The sequence below is a fragment of the Carlito syrichta genome, unplaced genomic scaffold, assembly GCF_000164805.1.
Source record: "Carlito syrichta isolate Samal-C Ts95f unplaced genomic scaffold, Tarsius_syrichta-2.0.1 Scaffold316421, whole genome shotgun sequence".
NCBI classification, from domain to species: Eukaryota; Metazoa; Chordata; class Mammalia; order Primates; family Tarsiidae; genus Carlito; species Carlito syrichta.
The window spans coordinates 5,568-28,238 of NW_007260517.1; the positions used below are offsets into that span (position 1 = coordinate 5,568).

Consider the following 22,671-nt stretch of genomic DNA (forward strand, 5'->3'; position numbering starts at 1 on the left):
TAGAGATGAGGTCTCACCAAGTTGCCCAGGTGGGTCTCGAACCTGCGGGCTCAGGCAATCCACTCACCTCAGCCACCCAAAGACGCGGGATTACAGGCTGAGCCACTGAGCCCGGTTAGTCATTTTCTTATAGTATTACATTGAATGTTCAAGGTCCACTATCTTACCATCTATGCTAAGCAAGGCAATCACTTAGGATGAGCAGGTTCCAGGCCAGACTTGGTGCCGCTTGGCTATCCATAGAAATGAAACCAAAAGGTCAGGGGAGACAAAGGAAATGTAGGCTGAGTTCCTTGAACAAAAGCCAAAGAATATAAGGAACTTGTCAGCTTATATTCTGGTTTCCTTCAAGTTGCCTCATCTGTGAAATGGACACCAACTATCCATTTCAGTTGCTGGGGATTAAGGATACATAAAGCACCACTGCTTGATAAGCATTAGCTCCTGTAACAAAACGTCCACCTCCCACACCCTTAGGGGTGCATTCCCTAAATGAACGTGGAGTCACCATGGTTGTCCTTACAAAGTACTGTTAGAGCCAAAGGGCAAGATCCCACCTGGTATGTCAGACATCAGGAGATTATTTTTCAATCTAGTCGTCAGGCTGAATGCCAGGTCCCAGGAGAAAGCAGGGACTCCCCCACTGGGACCAGCCTGACCTGCAAGACGGCACCCACCAGAGGGAGGGTAGCCAGCAAGTCACCACTAAAGAGTCAGATGATCTAGGTCCATGTCACTCACTGCATTCACGATTCTCTTTCATTTCCCCTGTCTTAAACTTTTCATGAAGCCTTAAATATTTCAGCCTTTTCAGCAGGTTGGGAGCTGGGGGGACAACTATCCCAGAGGGGCAATGTGGAAGTAGCAGCAGTAACGTACCTCCTAAGCAGTAAAACCCTCAGGCAGGGCGTGCCTTGGGCCAGAGGCCTGGGCGCTCCTTCCTGAATGCAACTGTCCCTCAACTATACACTCCAGAATCTGAGTATGACTGTCATCAAGGTGACAGTGGTTTCCCTTTCTCTACTTCAACATTTCCAGCTAAGCCTCAATCATCCTATGGTCTCATCAGGATAACTCGGGTAATCCTATTCCAGCCTGATAGGCAAAGGTGAATTCTTTCCTTTTCTAGTCCCTCGAAGACATCCCAGTTGTTCTTAAACTAAGAAAGCTCTATTTTCCGACTTTAAATACTAAAAGAGAACATTTTTCACTCAGCAACCAATTGCAAGATGAATTTCCTACAAAAACCATTAAAAAGCATCATTATTATTTTCAAAATTATTAAAATGCTAAAAAATGCACCCCTAAATTCTCTTTACTGAGTCCCTGTACAGCTGTCTAGCTTTCCTAAATGAACACTTACAACATGGCTGTTTTGGTTCTTGGTCTACAGCTAGAACGTGAACCTCAGAGGAACTCTGAACATTCCAACGTCCTCCTGGAGAGAAGCATCTTCCCAAGACAGTCGAACCCTTCTCTAAGTGCACAGACTGGGGCCTGTAGTCTCAGATAATACAAAGTGGCACTTATTTGAATGTTCTGGGAGTTGCTGAAATGCCTGAGACAGTCATGAAGAACAGTCTCAGGAGGCTTCCACTAAAGCACATACTGACATTCTCTGTCACACTATAAACACCCTGGCCTTCCCGGTGCAGACCCAGCTTCTTGAACCAAACAACAGGATCCAAAGGTCTTACCTATGACATCCAGCTTCTGTGTGTGAACCAGTCCCAGGACCTGGACTCTCCCAGTTGGGCTCCTTCTGCAAACGCTAGCTCTATCAGAACAGTCAAGGGGCCCCTTGTATATCTTCTGGCACAGATTTATATAGTACCTATAAAATGATGCAGAGAGAGGAATGCAAGTTAAGTCTGCCCTAACAAACTCAGTGGGGAAAAGTAACCATTCTGATAACTAAGCGCTCCATTCCATCATTGATCCCAGTACAAGTATAGCTTTTCCAGTAAACAAAACGTCAAAAATTAAGCAGTCACTGAGAAAGAGAGCTCGCCAACCAGGCGAGCTCCAGGAGTGGGACACCACACAAAGGCCACCCAGGACACAGCATGGCAGAGCAGAAAGCAGCCTCTGGAGCTCGGATGGACAGGGGCTCAAGTCCTGGGAAGTTGCCCACCTTACTTTTTTTTTGTTTTTTGAGTTGGAGTATCACTCCAATGCCCAAGCTGCAGTGCAGTGGCATGCTCATGGCTACCCCAGCATCAACCTGCCGGGCTCCGGCGATTCTTCCACCTCAGCCTTCCAAGTAGCTGGGAACTACAGGTGTGCTACCATGCCTGGCTAATTTTTTGATTTATTGTAGAGATGAGGTCTCGCTAAGTTGCCCGAGCTGGTCTCGAACTCTGGGGCTCAGGCAATCCTCTCACCACGGCCTCTCAAAGTGCAGAGATCACTGGCTTGAGCCACTGCGCCTGGCGCCCACTTTACTTAAAGTCACTCAAACTCTCCAAGTTCATGTCTTTACTCTGCAGTGAGGACTCGTGGGCGTGCCTGGCTGAGTAGGACTCCACTCGTGGAGTGGTCAGAATGATGATCCAAGCCAACCAGAAAAGCCTAGTTCTCGTCAATGACCTGAGAAAGCCAACACACCTCCCAAGACTCGAGCAACGGACAAACACAAGTCAGACCCAGCCTAACACAACCAGCCCAGCTTCCTGCTCTGAGGGCTCCATTTCTACCCACCAGAACTCCTCTCCTCAGCTCTGACCTCACAACCACCCTCAAGCATCAGGACGGACACTGTGACTGCTTCCCAGGGACACAGTCGCAAGGAAACCACCATACCGTGTATGAGGCATTCCCATCTTTGGAAACATGGGGAGCCAACCACCATCCAGCAATCTCAAGTTCCCGCATGCAGAGAGTACCGCCACACTGGGCGATGGGGAAGGGACTTACCAGGCTTCTTCATGGACCAGGGACCAGGACCCAGTGAGGGAGGACAGCAGCCGTAAATCATAGGTTTTGTGCTTCTGGATGAACTTGCACTCCATCTTCTTTGGAGGGCAGACCACCTTTGTCTTCCACTCAAATGTCACCTCACACCCACGGACTTCACTCAAGACCTGTGGCCTCCCAATGTCCTCATCTTCGTCGCACTTAAATATAATGGCAGACATCCGGTGGCTAGTTGCTGAGGAGCAGCAGGCATGAACATGGTCAGTCCAGGGCCCATGATCGGGCTTACGCTTGCACCGCACCCTCCCACACGACCTTGGAGCAATTGCCCACTCTGTCCATCATCTGGCCACACCCCACAGCTGCCCTGACCACATCTCCTTTTGTTCCATGCATACATATCCTGACTCCAAATAGACCAAGCTCCCTCGGGCACAGTCTCTCACAGTACTTCTAACCCCACAGACCTGGTGCAGTCGCTTGTAGACTGGAATTTACTCCGTGACCACGGTACTCATGAGCACCAAAACTAACATAACACTACTTAGAGCTACTTAAAAACCTGAATGACAGTCAAGGAATTGGGAATAATGTTTTGACAAAATAAACCTCAACAAGCTACAGTAGTCCCTTGTAAATCTATCACCTAGGGTCCTTTAACATGCCCCATTTTGTTTACTGGTCATTTACGAGAATTATACAATTTTCCATGCCTTTGTCTCATCTTGCTCTCTTTGGGAACGCGTGTCACGTTAAGAGACTCACCTCACGACACTAGCCTCTCCATATAGCAAGAGCATGACTCACCATGAAAGCCCCTGGCCCTCTTCCTGCACGTGCCACACACCAGAAAGTCAATGAATGAGTCCTTGGGCCTCCTGAAAGCTCACTAGTCACCCTGAAGACCCACAACAGGCAGTCAGTTGCCAAAGCATAATTTGGATCACAGAGCTGAAAACCTGTGAGTGGACATGATGTCCTCCCAGCTGGTGGCTGCATCTCCACACAGCTCTGCCATAGTCTACACATACGGTTACCAAATGAACCATAGAGCGATCACATTTTCCTGTGGTAAACAGCCCTAACAAGAAAACATCTGATGCAACAAAATTCCTGCCACAGACTGGGACATCCACAAAAGATTATGAATCGAGCCATGAGAGCACCCAGGGTCCATGGCACTGGGCCGCACTGACACACGGAGCTCTCCTACTCACAGTGTCTGCAAAACCCCCACTCGTGGTCCCGGTCGTAGTCCGCCGTCTTACTACACCAAAGCTTCGCCCTTCCCTCTATGACACACTCCTCGTAGCTCTTCCCATTGAATGTGAAGGGGAAGACACAAGGGTCGCCGTCATCAGTTTCTGGAAAGAAGAAGAACACCTGAATAATCCAGATGACCAGGATGATGTCAGCTGTCCCTCATCAGGCATGAGCACCTAGGAAGATGCCAGGAGTCCTGAGGACGCTGTCCCTCCAAAACCATTCATGTAACAACCAGGATTCACCCGCCAAAATGAAACAAGCAAAGGAGAGAACATAGTGTGATTCAAACACGAGCATCCACATCCAGGAGGGTTACAACAGAATGTTTCAAATTCAAGTCCAAGGTTCCAGCACTCATAGAGCTCTGGGCTTCATTCTCTATTTTTCTGTTGCTAAATCTAACTTCATGTTTACTAGGAACTTAAAATTTACCCTGTTGCAAATACTCACCTGGAGGGCAAGTGTCACCATTCACATAACTCAAAATGACTGCTTCATCCTGGTGCCTGTAATCCAGCCTCATTGACGCCAGCCGGCCAAATGATGCCCCCTTGCTGCCTGAGAGCAGACAGACGCCCCCATCCTTGCAGCCTCCTTGGTCTGGCCCGGCGGCTGTGGTGCACACCCCCACACTGTACGTGCGCAAGTCTCGAGTCACCTGGACAGACAAGACACCATGTGTGGCTGTGAGAAGAGTGGCAGCACCTGTGTCTCCAGCTTATAAAGAGAGAACCACCATTGAAGCTCGCACAGGATGGATTTGTGGAGATGCAGAGGCTCCTATGAGCACCAGAGTCACACACCCACATGCCCGCCCTCCCACTCTCCAGGCCCTGGGCCCTCCCCCAGAGGGTGCCTCCTACCTCCCTCCAACCCAGGCCCAGCTTTCCTGACCTTCTAGGCCCCTTCCCAGTGGCTAAGGCAGCCCACTGCTGCGGTCTCCAGCCAGAAGGCAGTGGGAAGGGACAGTGGTGGGACCTCAGGCTTACCCCCCCTCCCTGGAGTCCACGTCCCTCACCTGTGAAATGCGAGGTGGTAAGGACTAAGTGGGTTAACGCAAGGATCAGACACTGTACAATGACATTTGGCCCTCATTCCCTTGTCCACTGCCCCCTGCAGGCTCAAACCTGCTGCGCTCTATCATAGAAGCCAGGGCATCAGCACCTGAGCCCAAAACCCAGAGCTCACCACACACCAGCTGCTGTGCCCAGGCAGGTGCCAAGGTCCTGTGGCCTGTCCAGACACTGGCATGACTTGGCAACATCTAGATCCCCAGGCTTAGTGGGGGTTTTGCAGACACTGTGACCATCTCATCAACATGACCAACAGTCCCCAAACACATGGCCCAGGGGCTCCAGCATGCCATCGTGTCACACATCCACATGCTTCTCGAGTTGGGAGCACCTCCCTACTCTCTCCACCCACTGCCTCTATGGCCGGCAAACAATTGCCTCTAACTTCCAGTCAGACTGGGGAAAAAGAGGAATCAGTTCGCTGTTAATTTCGGCCACCACACGAGACTGGACCCCTGCCCCTATGGATGTAGGTCATATCTGTGCCTCCAAGTCGCCTGGCCTCTGTCTGATCAAAGCATCCCACTGCCCACCTCATAGGGTTACGTGATCCTCACAGAGGCCTAAGTGCAGAAACACCCTGGCCCGTGAGACATAGCACAAGTGTTGGCCGCACTTAGATTGACCACAGTCCAGAATCTTCCTGACATGCTGATCCTGTACACGTCACATACATGCCATCCCTCCATGTGCTGCCACATGGTCACACACTATCCAAGGATCACAGATGTCACAGGACCTAACATACTCTAGACGGCTTTGTGGCTGGCAGTGACAAATTGCAGGGGGTGCCCAGCACACCTGTACCACGAGACTGAGGCAGGTGCCTCACCTTGAAGGTGCTCCTGGACAGGCTAGACAGGTTGAAGCTGTAGAGCAGCTGCTCATCCGTCAGGGCACAGCCCTCGGTCCTCACTTCGTCAGGACACACGATTGGTGTCTCCCACTCAAACACGAAGTCGCACTCACTGGTTCTCAGCAGCTTTGGCGTTCCCTGTTGTCAAGAAGAGCACAGGTCTTAAGAACCCCATGGCGGAGGAACAGCAGTCCCACAGGGACTCTGTATAGCCCACAGCAGCCTTTCTCGGTGGAGGGACACTTGACAGCAGTGGCCGAAGGACCCAATGCTGTCCTTGAGGACGAATAGCACCCCTTGCCCTGGTTCCCACAGCCCCCTGGAGCTCCCTGGCTAACTCAAGGTCATCATCCTCTGATGGGGGCGGGGGTAGGGGGGTCAGAGAAAGCCTTGGTGTTTTCAGCCACAGATTCAAAGAGAGAAAGATAGAGGGCTTTCTATGTCACCAAAGAGAAGTCCGTGAATCTGAGACCCTGTCTTGTAAGGGAACAAGCAGGGGCTTCAACAAACACACCACCACTTCTAGAAACGGGATGTTCAGAAATGCGGCAGAATGCCACACAGCCAGACATCTACGGGCAAAGTATTCTTGAGTCAATGTGTTTATCCCTTCCTCATTGAACAGCAACACAAACAGATCAGGCTGCTGGTCAGGAAATTCCGTGTTTAATTGCTGCTAGGAGTTTTTTTTTCTGTGATTCAAATGGTAAAAAAAACTTCCATTGAAGATGAAAATTGCCGGGAAGGAAAATCTCTTTAATCTTTCTGAAACTAGAATGTACATTCAGCATGAAAAGCCTCATTTCTAAACACAAGTAAACACTGATCACTCCTAATGTGCAACTGCTGGGAATTACCTAAAATTACACTGGCTGATTTGATCCATCAAGTTGGCAGCAGCATGAGAGCTAAGCCCAGTTCCATACTCTGATAGTGTGAGATAAGTGTCACTCATTAAGAGGTAGGGCTTAGAGAAAACTGAAGACCCTGCTTTAAAGAATGAAGTTCTAGGCCAAGCATGGTGGCTCACAACTGTAACCCCAGTACTTTGGGAGGCCAAGGTGGAAGGATCAAGGACAGGAGTTCAAGACCAGCCCGGGCAACATAGCAAGACCTCGTCTATGCAAAAATAAAAAAAATTAGACAGGCTACAGTAGTCCCAGCTATTCGGGAAGCAGAGATGGAAAGATCACCTAAGTCCAGGAGGTTGAGGCTGCAGTGAGCTGTGATAGTACCACTGCATTTCAGCCTGGACAACAGAGTAAGACCCCAACTCAAACAAATAAATAAAAAATGAAATGCTATAGAAAACAAATATCCCTCTCAAGGTGAAGTCCATGCTGCCCTACACTGTGTGGCCAGAGGCAGATGTAGACACACCCATGAAATATACAGACATGGCAGGGCACAGTGGCTCAAGCCTGTAATCCCAGCACTTTAGGAGGCTGAGGTGAGAGGACTGCCTGAGTGCAGGGGTTCGAGATCAACCTAGGCAACTTAGCGAGATCTCATCTCTACAATAAAAATAAAATAAAATAAAATAACCGGGCACGGTGGCGCCTGCCTATAATTCCAGCTACTTGGAAGGCTGAGGCAGAAGGATTGCCCGAGCCCAGCAGGTCAAGGCTGCAGTAGCTGTGAGCGTGCCACTGCACTCCAGCCTAGGTTACAGAGTGAAACTCCTACTCAAAAAAAAAAAGAAAGAAAGAAAAAGAAATATACAGACATAAGCAGATGAATGGAGGTGACTGAATATAGCTTCACCCTCCTTGATAATTCAGAATTGTCATCACACTCAAGAATTCATGGACAGGGACACATCCAAGGCCTTCGAGGTGCTCTGGGCCTCCGTGGAGCAGTCCCAGATGGCAGAGGGGTGATTCTCTACTCTCTCAATTACTACACTCTCCTCCTGGCAGGCAGCTGCCAGGTCATTCCTGCCACCATCCCATGACTGGCAGTCCCACTACAAACCTGCTCCAGTCCAAAACATCAGGAAGCCACCTTTATCAGAAGTAACACACTGTAGATACTGTTCCAGCACCCGGACTCCTTGGGGTCATAAGCCTTGGAATTCATGTTTATTTAGGACTTTATGAGGCAATTCAGGATATTTATTTCTATTACACGATGTACATATGTACACATACACACCCCAGATACTGTAATCAAGCATGTTACTATTTCTATAGCAAGATGTATGAATATTCACATACAATAGGACAAATACCATTGATAGCCTCAGTCCATTCATATCAAAGGTGTCACAAGTGTGCAGAGCTTCACAGATTCCAGAAGCACAGACGAGGGGCTGTGGAGCTGTGCTTCCTGGAGCAAAGGGCTGTCACCTGCACAGCAGGCCAGACACAGTAGCCCCTGCAGGGCCACTCCAAGTCCCTGCAGAATGGGGGCCATGATCCACCAATTTATCCCCAATTCACAGGGAGGGTCAAGAAAAAGATGTACACAAAAGCTCTTTATAACAAAATGGTATGCATTATGATGGAAACCGGTATTATTTTTGAAATGCACAAAAAATAGAAATTAACACTTTGTTTCAGCTATTGATTCCAGAGGTCTTTTGTTATTTGCTAACTTCTGAATTGTGGGCTACATCTTCAATGATTACAGCTGCCCCAAAGCCTGTCTGATTTACCATTAAGAATAAAATTGGTAACCCAATATTTTTTTTTTTTAAAAAGTGATGACACTTTCACATCAGTAATCAAAGCTGAGTATCATTTCTGTACTCAAGTGTTGCAGGTTTTTAAAGTATAGCAAGCCTCTGTGTGCTGGTAACTCAGGGTAAGTTTGCTCAGTCCTCAAAGAATGACTTAAACTGTTCAGACACACTGATGTCTTGTATTATCCAAGGCAGACGTTCTGAACAAGGGTATCCCTGGACCTGCAATGCTTCCTGGTTGTCTGGCCTTGGCTCACTACCCACACCTGAGCATCTAGACTGTCACCCAGGCACACTTACCATGCTCACACCTCTCTTACAGTGAAACGCGATGAGTGAGGTGTAGTTGAAATGCTTGTCCGCCAAGCAAGGAGTACTGCTTTCAAAATTCAAGTAAATTTCATTTGCTACTGGATTGAGTATTGGTGGTCCTGTGACCCGGCCAATATCCTAAACAAAGAGCAACAGCAAAAAAGAAAATCAATTTTTCCCAAGGCTCGTGGAATAAATGCTAACACAGGACTGCAAACACCAGACCTCATCAGTTCTGAAAATGAGCAGCATCTAAAGAAACTGGGCCAATAATAATAATACCATGTCAATTAAGAAGTCTTGACATTAAGATACTACAGAAAAATGTCTGCAATATTGGTGGTTACCAGTTTGGATCCTAAGATGAGTTCTAAGGTCGGTTCTGTTTCTGCATATATTCAATTTTCAAAGATTCTAAGCAACAGAAACTCCTTTCTCTAGTTGTATCAGGAATGCGACATGGCCCTCCTCACCTGATAGTGGAAGGCAGGAACCCGAAAAATAGCCCCCACCCCATGCCACCCTGCCTTCTCAATGCCCAGCACCACCCTGGGGTGGCTGTGTCCTCAAGGGAGGAGACAGGTAGTGTTCACTGTTCATTTTTATTGCTGAGCACAGCACCTGTCACACAGTGACTGTTTGACAATATTGAGTGACTAAACAAACAAATGAAAGATCAGACTAGTCTGGGTATTGTAAGAAAAACAATTTAGAAATTAAACAAAAAATAAACGAAAAAAGATGAATGGGCAGTAACGGTGTAGGTGATGACTGTGTGAGTGCACGCATGTATGCATATGTATCCTCCCATGATTCTGTTCCCAGCTACAGGGCTTTCCATCCACCACTGTGGAGCATGTTCAGACCACATGACACAACACCCTCTCCAATTAAATAACTTACTACAGTTTTTAGACTCTGACAAAGGGCGACCAACTAAGAAAATACAGCAGATCGGACCTCTCGGAAGATGATTCACAACTAGCTGCAAAAGACTTCCTGGGAAGACTCCATGTTTCCAGGCCTCCGCTGCTCACGTAGCTGCAGCTCTGTCACATTCCTGCTGTACCCAATTTCCCTACCCACTCTGACATTTCTCTGCACCCACACCACATATAAGGTCCACCTTTTAAAAGGACATCCAGATATCTTAAAAGAAGACTCATCTTTTAATACAGATACACAATAGACAACTTTGGAAATGCATTTCAAGTACTAAAACATACCAAGGATTGGACAAAATAGGACTATAACTCATGGAGATGATTTTCACCGATCTAAATCTGTATTTGAAAATGCTAGCGTAAAAACAAAACTTTCAAGGCAGAGTATTTTAGCTATTAGCAAACCTGCTCTTGCCTTTAAGTATAACCTGTTACCCAAGAAAGTGCTTGCATTTCATAAACTTTCAATTATACAAGACAAGCATTTTGACAAAGAAACCAGGCTAGGCCAATGTGCTTTCTTGCCACTCTACCTAGACACTTGTCTTGATTCGGGTCAAAGGCACCTAGCATGACACCAAGAGTACATCTATACAAATATGTTCACATTATCCCACATGCTCAAAGACCCTGACTACTATCACTGGCAGACGGTTCAATGCTCCACCCTTTCATCTTCCCATAGTACACCCAGAACATCTCTCCATTCCTTTTGCCTGAGTAACTCTCCATTAAAAGCAAGAAACATAACATGAAGGTTCTTGCTAAAGTCTTGCAAAATTTGTCCCCACCCTCAGAATTCCCCTACTTACTATGGGGGGGCCACTGACAGGAACTTTGCACACGGCAGCTCCAGCAGGACAAGGCACCCCGTGCATGGGGTTTAGTGGCTGGCAAATGTTGATGTAGAAGTCAGGGTTGGTATCAGAGGCATCGTCCTCACTCTCATCATATGCTTCGTAACCACCAGTGCGATGGATGAGAGGGGACAGGTCAATAATAGAGCTTCCGTTCCTCACAGTACATTCTGTCTGTTAAACAGAAAGACTGCATGTGAGTCTACAGAAATATTTTCCTAATTGCCACCAAGTCATCTATAAGAATGTAAAAGCTTCCGGGCTCGGTGGCTCAGCCTGTAATCCCACGCCTTTGGAAGGCTGAGGTGAGTGGACTGCCTGAGCCCGCGGGTTCAAGACCCACCTGGGCAGCGAGACCTCATCTCCACAATAAATAAAAAAAATAATCAGCCAGGTGTGGTAGCACATGCCTGTAGTTCCGGCTACTTGGAAGGCTGAGGCGGAAGGATCACGGAGCCCAGCAGGTCGAGGCTGCGGTGGCCAGGAGTGGCCACTGCACTCCAGTCTGAGTGACAGAGTGAGACTCCAACTCAAAAAAATAAAAAAAAAAAGAACGTAAAAGCTGAACAGTAACCAAAAGCACTGAGGGCAGATTAATGTCTCAAAATGCTTTGTTATGCAGCAATGGGCACTTCAGGTCACTTGATTATGGGTCAGCCAGGAGTGGATGGGGTGGGCGGGGTATCTACTGGGGGTAAGTGAAACCGGCAAAGGAGCCTGGGTGCCGCCGGGCATCGGGTGGTGCATTCCCCACAACGTCTCTGGACTCACCACCTGCTCGCAGGCCAGCGGTGTGTGCCAGGAGAAGAAGAGCGTGCAGGTCTGCTTGTCCAGTGAGATGAGCATGGGCCTGCTGGTCGGCCCAGCCTCGGGTCTGCACACGAAGCTGATCACGCTCTTGTAGCTCAGGCCAGTCTTGGAGGGACAGGGGGACCCATCCTCGTACACCAGCTGTAAGACCTGATCCACGTAGCTCAGTCTCTTGCTGGCCTTGCCCACACTGATGCGGGTCTGTCCAAAGCAGGCCCCTGCAGAAAGGGGAGGGGAAACAGACACGACTCAATGGCCAGCTTTCTGATGAGAACTTCCTGCAGATCCAGACTATCAACTTCAGAATTGACACTCATGACTCCAAGTGTCCAGTCCGTCTCTGGCCCCTGCTTTACATTTAATGTCTTGTCACGCAGCCCCACAGCCCCCATATCGCCGACAGCAGGAGGAGAGGAAGGCAACTGATCTTGGCTCTGCTCGCCCCTTCTGCTGTTGTCCCATGGTCAGGCCGAGGACCCCAGGGATGAGAGAGTAAGAACACCCGAGGGGCCGCAGCACTCACCCACGCCAGGAGAGCAGTTTTCATTCTCCCCACAGATGCTCATGTAAACGAGCCCCTTCTCACTGTAGGCGGCTGTGAATCCCACTCTGCCACTCAAAGAAGTCAGATCAAACAGATGTCCTGTCGGACAAAGAAGAAATGACTCCCGGGAGCTCAGCCTCAGGAGCGCATTGCCAGTGGGCTCACACACGTGGCATCAGGACTCCTGGCGTCCCCTGCAACTCCCTGTCTGTTCACCGGCACGGCCCTAAACGCTCGGATCAGCTGGTCTGCAGCATGAGACCATCAGACTCCGAATTCAAGAGATGCCTCATCTCTCCCCAAAGCGCCATGGCTCAGAGCATCCTCTGTCCTGTGGGCTGTACCACAGCAACCACTAGAATTCCTGTGGGTATGGAGAGAACCCCAGGGATCCCCCCCACTGCCGATGCACTGCCTGCACCCCTTTCCAGGCCATCCATGCTGACTCTGCAAGGCAGTCCAGGAACTTACTCTAACCTGCTCCAGAGACTCTAGAGCTGGTGGGCTGGCACTGTCAGTGAGCCCAGCCAGGAGCACCTCTCACACCACAGAATGACAGGTACATGGCTTCCAGGGAGGGGTCTCATCTCCACTGAAGGAGAGCCAGGAGAAAACAGAGGCCAAACCAGAGAAAGGCCAAATGTACTCATATACATGACACCTCTGCCCAGGGTGAATGTTGCCACAGTTTCTCCTTGGGTCTCTCCTCCAAGCTGAGCTTGGTGATGGCACTATTCCTCCTGAGCTGGAGTTTGTGGGGGCACCATCCCTCTTATGAGCAGGGCATGGTGACAGGACCCTCTCCCCCCTGAGCTGGGTTCGGTGAGAGCACCATCTCTCCCCTGAGCTGGGTGTGGTGTTCCTCCCCTGAGCTGCAGTTTGTGAAGGCGCCATCCCTCCCCTGAGCTGGGTGTAGAGATGGTACTCTCTCTCTCCACCGAGCTTGGCTTGGTGACAGTGTTGTTTCTCACCTGTACTGGGGTTAGTGACCTGGCAGTCGTCATGCACATTGCTCCTCACAGGACAGGCCGCGGCCGTGGGCCAGGAGAAGGTGTACTCACAGTCCTCCACAGCGCTGATGAACATGGGCCTAGAGTTCTACAAGAAAAGACAGGTGGTTCCCAAGGGGTTGTGCATGTCTGATGTTCATCATGGTTTCAACCTACACCAAGGGCACAAATGCACAAGCACAAGGAATTTCCGTGCCCGTGTCTTTACGGGATGAGCTGCAGACTAGGAAAAGGGTCAAAATGTGTCCTGAGCTGCCACCGCAGATTCCACATGCTGGTGAGTGAAAGATACGCACAGCCAGAAGCTGACCAGGGACCAGGAAGGTTCCTCAGGCTGAGGCACAGGATGGGAGGCAAATGGCAGGGGGGAAAGTATGCTCACGGATGAGGAGATAATGGTAAGATTCTAAAACAAAGGAACTGAAATCTCTTTAGGGTCAAAAGAGAAGGCCTGTCAAGGGAGTGGGTCGTTAATCCTACCAATCCTCTCATGGGCACTGGTCTTGCTTTGCTCCTCTCAGGACACTTCATGCCCACCACAGGGTTGCTAAGATGTGCTCAGCAGCCCCAGGACAGCCCTGCAGCACACTCTGACAAGCCACATTGGTGTCTAGCCACACTGGCGTTCAGGCTTGGGGCAGAGAGCACCCTCACCCTTCCCCCCCACACATCTAGCAGCCCTTTTGTCCTGGCCATGAGTCTTCCAGCTCAATCAGAGACAAGAAGCCCCCGGGACTCAGGTCTCCAGAGCCCTTAAGCAGGAGTCTGAGCTATGCACGGCACCTCCTTCCCAGGAGGAAACCTCACTGCTGCTCCAGAGCTCCAGCTCCTGCCCCTTGCCCCTGGTTCTCCCACCCATGCTGTGACACCACTGAGGAGCGTGGGGCGAGCATCCTGCCACTGAGCAGGCTGGTCCGGCCTGAGTTAAGGCCTAACCTCAGTCTCAGCCCTCATCACACACTGGCATACAGGGCTTTATCTCAGTCTCACATGGAAAACACTGACGTGGTGACATCTGCTTAACCGCAGTACATGCCAACCAAGGAGGGGAAGAATTGGTCATGGAGAGAGGACTGGGCATCTACCATAGGGCAGAAACGACACCTGCCACTTCCCACTTCTTCTCTCAAAACCCCACAAATGACGTGACTGATACACGACATGCTACCCATGAGTGAATGGTGTTGGGTGCTTGGGTAATTAACCACATTACATGGCTAGGACGTGGAAGCATCACCTCTGACCTGGGTCTAGTCAGCCTTCTCACCTCTCACACTGCCCCCCATGAAGACAAACGGCGTATCATCAAATGGCCATGTCTCTGCAGCCTTTGAGGGATCTCAATGAAACTCTAACAACAGCCAAGAAACTCAGCCCAGACTTGCCAGGTTAAGCATCTGAGAAGCCAGAGTGGAAGTGGGATCCCCAGCTTACAGGCCAGGGACACACTGCTCTCAATCTCCGTAAAGCTGCGTCACCCTGAGCCCCACAACTCGCATCTGATAAAGGAAGGACATTGGTCCCACTGACCCTCAGACCCTCACTGCTCCCCAGGCTGTGGCAGGAGGGGCTGAGAAGCTCTAACACTCACCACCTGTTTCTCACTGCAGGTGAAGCGGATGGTGGCTGACTTCTTCCGAATCTGGTCTGGACATAAGTCCCCGTCGACATACTTCAGGACAATGACATCATCTGTCCACTGAGGCCCATCTCTCACCCTGCCGAGGTTCATGGGCTTGGAGCCACTCAGCAGACACGCGGCCGCTTCTGGAGGGCATGGCTCTACAGCACAAGACACAAGAGTTACCTTCAGCGACTCTGTGGTCCCAGGACAGAACCGCAGCTGGCAAGTAATGCCAGACATGCCACAGAACTGCACACACTTTGTGTTCCAACAGTCACTCCAAATTATCTGCTGCTTTCTTTGCATTTTAATGCTGTTTTAACAGATGGACTGGGGGCAGGCATGGAGTGGGGTGGGGTATCCAAGATGCAACAGTCTAAATTATTTCTGAACCCCACATACAATGAAGCTAAAATTCCTAGATTAAGCCAAGGGAACACTTTAAATGGACTGCACGCACACACTCTTTATTCAGGAAGTCACCAGGAACTCTGCCCATTCCCAGTACCTGAAATATCCATGCCATCTGCCCCAGTTAAAAAACTAGTCCAGGCCACTGGGGTAGAGCCACAGTGCCAGGGTGTTCCCAGCACAGCACAGCAGGGGAAAGCAGGTCACAGCCTCAAACCATGCAGAGGATGAGAGATTCTGAGAGGCCATGGTGGCACCAAGATCACTGGGAACTTAGTCCCTCATGTACACTCCTAGTCTGACTTCTAGGCTCACCCCGGCACCAAGGGTCTGAGCGAGCTACCCTCTGCATCGCAAAAGGAACACCCACACAACTCCTGATGAGTACAGTGGGCACACACCAGAACCCCCACTCCACATACCCTCCTATCTCCCACCCTGCTGAGAAGCATTACTAGCCTCTGTTGCTATTTTTATCTACCTCCATCTCTCATGTTCAAAAAAGGTTATAATGCTTCCTGCAGAGGTCTCAGCACTGACCTACCTTGGGCCATACCAGTGATCAGTCGTGAAGACCCTTAACCCACTTCCCATTTAGAAAAAAAAAATACAGTTCACACCACATTCACTTGATTTTATATGAACACATTCTTTGAGGCAGAAGCAAATCTGACTGGTTTTCAAATGTGAAAATATAAAAACTGTTCTTGGAGTTATTTCTAAACAGCCAAGAAACTCAGCCCAGACTTGTCAGGTTAAGCATCTGAGGAGCCAGAGTGGAAGCGGCTCTGATCCTTACAAGAACTACCCTCCAAAAAGGAAGAGGATTACTACATTTTGGAAATGGAAATACCACTACTAAAAACAGAATGCTATGAATAGAATGATGTCATTTGTTTCCAAAGACCATATTAGAGTGATGCAAAAATAATAATAAAATCAAAATATTTCGTGGATACTTTGGGGGTGAGGTCTTTAGGACTCTCAGCAGCAAGTTACTCGAGAGAAATGTGCAGCCTCAAGTGCCACTGGCAGGTATTCTCTGGGCAACCAGGAAAAGGGTTAAACAATTCCCCCTGCCAAAACACTTCCACGTTGCAAAGAGCAAAACATCTCCAGAGAATCCCCTTCCCATGCCATCCTCCCCCATAAATTCACTATAAGCCATTACCCCACAAAGAGTCCCCCTCACCAGTGCCAGCCTGTGGGGCCAGAGACTTGCAAACATTGATGAGATAGTGTTCGGTGGCCCCTGTCCCGGTGATGGCTTCCCAGTTGTCACTGTACCGTGACAGGGATGAGAGGTCGAAGGAGTTGCCAGCCCCATCTCTGAAGGGAAGAAAACACTGCAGTGAAGTTCAGCTATATTTTTGTTAAATCCTGAGCACTCTCTGAAATGGTGAGTATTTCAGGTACAGTCCAACCCTGACATCCGTGAATCAAAACTTGCCCAGGGACAGACCAGACTAGATCGATCGCTCTCTCTCTCTGTCTCTCTCTTTCTCCTCTTTCTCTCTCCTATCTCTCCTATCTGTTTCTCTCTCCTCTCTCTCTCTTTCTCTCTGTTTCTCTGTGTGTTTCTTCCCTCCCTCTCTCTTTCCTTTCTTTCTCTTGCTCTCTTCTGCCTCTCTCTCTCTCTCTCTCTCTCTCTGTCTCTCCTCTCTCTCTGCTCTCTGTTTTCTGTCTGCTTGTCTTTCTCTCTTTTCTGTTTCTCTTTCCCCTCTCTCTCTCCTATCTCTCTCCCTCTCCTATCTCTCCTGTGTGTTTCTTTCCCCCTCTCTTTCCTCTTTCTTTCTCTCGCTCTCTCTTCTGCCTCTCTCTCTCTCTCTCTCTCTCTCTCTCTGTGTGTATCTTTCTCCTCTCTCTCTCCTGCTGCTCTTTCTCTCTCCTCTGTCTGTCTCTCTCTCACTCTCTCCTGTCTCTTTCTTCTCTCTCTTCTGCTGCTGCTGCTCTCTCTCTCTCCTGTCTCTGTGTGTGTATATGTGTCTTCTCCCTCTCTCCCTCCCTCCCTCCATATCTCTCTCTCTCTGTCTCTCTCACATCTGGTCAGAACTAACAACAACACAACTTTGAGTTCAGAAACTCCAAGATTTACTTTAACAAAATTAAGTACTGACAAAAAAAAACCAAGTTTGAAAAGTTAGCGCTGTCCATGCTTAGGTCACTGAGAAGTGGAGCTGGCTGGGGACAAAGGTGCCAGCCAAGATGCTCAGAGCATACACAGCATGGCCACTCCCAGGAGCAGCCAGATAGCCACCTGCTATCTGAAAATGAGGTCACCAGCATCACTGAAATAAAACTGGGCTTTGTGTTGACCTTTCTGTTCCACTAAAGGTTCACTAATAACACAAATCCCCATATGGACAGTTACTGAGACCAACCACGTCCCAGGTACCATGTTAATGGTGCACAAGACAAACAAACACACTGTACCTATGCAGAGCGCCAGGGCCAGCATGAAGGCCAGCAAGGAGTTACAGATGCCACTTCATCAGGAGGCCATGGCTCTCAGAGGAGAAGGAGAACTGTCCACTCACCCCAAGATTACATGCTAAGTTGGGGGTGCTGCATTTAACAAGACAGATAAACATCGCTGATCTTACAAAGTTTACAGACCTCATCAGTGGAGAAAAAAGACTATGAATAGGATACTTTTTAAAAAATGTATAGCATATTAGATGGCAAAGGGCTGAAGAAAAAAAGGTGAGGGGGGGTACGAAGTCTGGTAGGCAAAGAAGTTGAAACTGAAGACAGACTGGCCAGGGAAGGCTTGACAGAAAAGGCGACCTCTGAATAAACTATGAGAGAAATGGAAACACGATCCACCCCAGCACCCAGTGAAGAGCATTCTAGGCAGAGGAATCACATGAGCAAAGGGCCTGAGGCACGGTGAACCTGGCACACTCGAAGGAAAGCAAGGAGCCTGATGTGGCTGGAGTCAACAAGAGGTTAGAGAAAATCCAGAGTGATGTCAGCAGGGCCTTTAAGTACAGCAAGAACTTCAGCCTGTGGTTCTAAATGAGATGGTAGTCACTGCCGAGTGACACGGCTGGACTTGTGCCTTACAGGACCATTCCAGTGACTGTGCTGGACTCACCAAAGATGTGGCAAGGGCAGAGGCAGGGAGACCTTGGAGAGGTCACTGCACAGCCATAGGCATGAGAGGAGGAGCCGAGCTAGGGACACGCAGCAGAATGGGGACGGACACCTGAGGTGATGACCAAGAAATAGAGCTGACAGCACACGAGCTAGTGTCCTACAGGGAACATGCAGAAGAAATAAAAATGGAACTAACAAATGCAGGCCAGGGTCGAGAGGAGACAAGAACAGCACTGGTGAATTACACCTTGCAACCTTTAAAAGATACCTGGACACGCATGTTTATTGCAGTACTATTCACAATAGCAAAAACATGGAACCAACCATGTTCTGCTCATCGAAAGTAGACTGGATATTTTTTTAAGTATATGATACATGATGAAATATTACACAGCCATAAAGAAGGACAAAATTATGAGCTGTGCAGCAACTTGGATAGATTTAGAGTGTAATACTGAGTGATCTATCACAGAAACAGAACTGAGTACCACATGTCCTCACTCAGAAGCAGACCCTGAACAATTATCATACTATAAGAAAGGGACTGGTAGTAGCAAGAAACTGCCGGGGGTGGGGGAGGGGGCATACTTCATCAATAAGGGTATCTGCTCTTAAAACAGGTGGGAACCAAAGTGAGGCCCAAACTTTTACCTGTAAAATGACCATTAGCATACCTAACCGTGAATTGTACCCACATCTTTAAAATAAAAATTAAAAAAAAAAAAAAACAGAGTCAACAGACCACTGGAGACTGACAAATGGGTAGATGTGCCATTTAAAGTGACAGAAGGCTCCAAAAAGAACTACGAGATATAGTGAAAAGTGGGGGGAGGCTAAGGTGAGGGGACGGGCCAGGGAGAGGCATTTCGCTACGTACACTTTTGTAGTCCTAATTACCATATGCATGTATTAACTTTTACTGTAATCAATTATGAAATTCTCCTTGGACTTAATTCTACTTTTTAAAACAGCATTAAAATATTTTAGGAAAAAAGCCTTATGTACAAAGAAAATCAAAATTTTATTCCTTGCTGGGAGTGATGGCACATGCCAGTAACCCTAGCACTTTGGGAAGCTAAGGCAGGAGGACTGTTTGAGCCCAGCAGTTTGAGACTCGCCTGGGCAACATAGCAAGACCTCATTTCTACAAAAAAAAAAAAAAAAAAAAAAAAAAGTCAAAAAATTAGCTGGGTGTGGCAGTGCACACCTGTAGTTCCAGCCACTCGGAAGGGTGAGGTGGAATGATTGCATGACTCCAGGAGGTCAAGGTTGCAGTGATTATGCCAATGCACTCCAGCCTGAGCAACAGAGTGAGGACCCAACTCAAAAAAAAATTTTTTTTAATTCCATGTACAAAAATATCAAAAAACCAAAGGCAGCCTCAAACACAGCAGAATAGCTAAGTGAATCAGGGATATTTACTCAGAACATCTCACATTCACTAGGAATGAGAAAGAGATTTGCCTCGGGAGAAAATGTGTACATAACCTGACCTGAAAAGGTTGTTACTAAAATTACGATGTAAAGCAACTAAACATAAATTACTAAGTGCATGCATTTACATACATTACTAAAACTTAAATTACATACCTACATTAAAAACAATGACACAGCCGGGCTCGGTGACTCAACCTGTAATCCCGTGCCTTTGGGAGGCTGAGGTGAGTGGATTGCCTGAGTCCGCAGGTTTGAGACCCTCCTGGGCAACTTGGCAAGACCTTATCTCTACAATAAATCAAAAACTAGCCGGGCGTGGTAGTGTGTGCCTATAGTTCCAGCTACTTGGAAGGCTGACGCGGAAGGATCGCCGAAGCCCAGTAGGTTGAGGCTGCGGTGGCCGGGAGCGGCCACTGCACTCCAGTCTGGGTGACAGAGTGAGACTCCAACTCAAAACAAACAAACAAACAAACAAAAAATGACACAAGAGGACAAAGACCGGAAGAAACACAGAAACTACTGCATTCTTCCCTAGGAAAATACGTGGTGATACATGGATGGTGTCGGGTAGGGTTCATCACATAACAAAACAGTCAGCATCCCCAAAATGCAGAACTGCAGACCTACAAGACCAAAGTTTCCAGGGAGGGGATCCAAGGTGCCTGTCTGGTCGAGCTCCGAGAATAATCCAAGAACAATTCCATGTAAATTCATGCACAATGAAGGTCCTCCCCACCCCGTCACTGCAGTATCCTCTTTGTCCCTACTGGCCCCTCTCCTCCTGACACGTAGATGACACAGGTGTGCAAGACTTTCACTCTGCTTCAGCTCCAATCCCTTCCTATTTGCACCTGAATGCAAAATTATCACAGAATCGCAAAGCTGTGAAGGATCTGGGTTCTGGGAGTTAACCTGAGCTGATTCCTCACTTTAGCCTGTCCAAAGAGACAACATATATATACGTCAACTTACTTGAATGAACACTCGGTCACATCGAAAGGTGGGCAAGCATACTGCGTTCGCCACTCAAACAAGTAGGAACAATCCGAAGTCTCCTTTAGAAAAACTGGCTAAAAAAAATAAGATGGGCATACATAAAAATGGGAGTGAGAAACCTTAATTTATACTTTGAGTTTTAAGGATGAGAACAGTAAGAAATGGTTATGTTCATTAAAATCTATACAAGCTGGAAGTTTCAACATGCTTTCTGTAAATCACGTACTTTGAGCCAAGTTAACCAGGAGACTGTATGAGCTCTGAGGACAGATGCATCGTTCAAGGACCACAGTGGCCCGAGAGATGCGGAAGACTCTGTGGCCAGTCATCAGCACACGCTCACCTTCTGAGTGCTGTGGTCGCAGTAGAAGAAGATGGTCGTTGAGCGCTGATAGACCTTATGGCAAGTGTCCCCCCCAGTGTAGTTCATTTTTAATAATCCGTTTTCGTAAGTCAGCTTCTGAGTAAGGAGACCTGTTCAAGAAGAAGCACATTACACAAGGTTTGGTTCAAGAGGTCCCTAGGGTGTTGAGCTTATCCTAAGACATGTCACACCATGTACCCTGAAGCACAGAGGACAAAGTATCCTGGGCCTCCTGGATTGAATCACACACTCCTTGTCATATTAAACTCAGGAAGAATAAAACCAGGCCTACTCTTGCTCAAGTTTGCAATATGACAGACTAACCATAGGTACAATGACAGGTCGATACTCCTTAGCCTGATCCACTAAGAGGGCATTACCTCTACGGCACCTGATGGCAGCCCACAAACTCATCACGCGCTACTTCATTTTTACAAGTTCCCAAACTTATTTAAATCTTGCCCCACTGCTGAAATGGCATGGATGACCACCAGGCTGCCCTGTAACTTTTACAAATAAACCCCATACTAAATGCATTCCCTCTGACTTAATTTCAGAAAGTACCACCTCAGAACACCCATTACTAGCTAGATCAGTGTGTCCCAATGTTGTAATAAAGACAAGGACTGTGATCTACGAGTTGGTAACTATGAACTTCAAGTGGATAAATAAAAATAAAATACTCATTTATTTATACAACATTCTCCAGCATGCATTCCAATTATTAAAATCAAGTGAAATCAGAAACATCACATTAATACGTCATTTCACCCAAACAGTCATTCTCCCTACTCTGAGGAATGTAATCTTTGTCATAATATTAACATTTTAATTCCATTCTTTTGCAACAAAAGCAGAAAGAAAAACAATGGTACCTGCCACTTTTTGAAATCCCTGCGGCTCCCGCTTTTCCTGGCATGATGAGACCACCTTGGACCTGTCGCTGGTGGGACAGACTGGTGAAGAGAGCTTCCCACAGACGCGGAAGTAATAGGTGTACTCGCCAGCACGCACAGTGACATCACTGAGACCCAGAGGCTTCAGGTCATACAAGTTGCCATGTCTGGGGTCTCTCACCTCACAGTTGTCCCCTTTAAGAACACACGAGAGGTGAAGGCAATTGCAACCATGCACGCATTCACACTTTCAAGCTTCTAGAAGTTTCACAATCTTTCATCAGCTAAGAACCACCTAAAAATGTGCATTCAATGCCATTTCCCTTTGAACTCTCAGTTAAGAAAAAAAACAAAAAACCATTTCCACATTATTTCATTGTGTTTATATATGACACAAATTGCCAAGCAAACAGCTTTCTAGAAAAGCCTAAGGTCCCAGGATAAAGACCTGCTTCATCAACAAAACCCCACGTTAGGGTTTTCATGTGTGAGATGCCAAAAACACATCCATCAGGCACATAACAAAAATGTCACCGGTAAAATCAGCAATTAACTAGAGTAGAGAAAACACGA

The 22,671-nt window shown here is 48.1% G+C and overlaps 1 protein-coding gene across 1 annotated transcript in view; it reads right to left on the minus strand.

Moving 5' to 3' along the window:
* Window positions 1-22,671, minus strand: part of IGF2R (insulin like growth factor 2 receptor) — a gene marked incomplete at its 3' end in the record, with an annotated part of 92,307 nt that overhangs the window by 4,062 nt on the left and 65,574 nt on the right. The window contains exons 27-41 of the mRNA XM_008074381.1: window positions 22,078-22,293; window positions 21,182-21,312; window positions 20,815-20,912; window positions 16,499-16,635; window positions 14,863-15,053; window positions 13,233-13,359; window positions 12,241-12,360; window positions 11,679-11,935; window positions 10,863-11,081; window positions 9,095-9,244; window positions 6,088-6,249; window positions 4,633-4,840; window positions 4,134-4,280; window positions 2,917-3,151; window positions 1,698-1,834 (exon numbers count right to left, since the gene is read on the minus strand). Of these exons, the coding sequence (XP_008072572.1) occupies window positions 1,698-1,834; window positions 2,917-3,151; window positions 4,134-4,280; window positions 4,633-4,840; window positions 6,088-6,249; window positions 9,095-9,244; window positions 10,863-11,081; window positions 11,679-11,935; window positions 12,241-12,360; window positions 13,233-13,359; window positions 14,863-15,053; window positions 16,499-16,635; window positions 20,815-20,912; window positions 21,182-21,312; window positions 22,078-22,293 (2,535 nt within the window). The remainder of the gene's footprint in view (window positions 1-1,697; window positions 1,835-2,916; window positions 3,152-4,133; window positions 4,281-4,632; window positions 4,841-6,087; window positions 6,250-9,094; window positions 9,245-10,862; window positions 11,082-11,678; window positions 11,936-12,240; window positions 12,361-13,232; window positions 13,360-14,862; window positions 15,054-16,498; window positions 16,636-20,814; window positions 20,913-21,181; window positions 21,313-22,077; window positions 22,294-22,671) is intronic.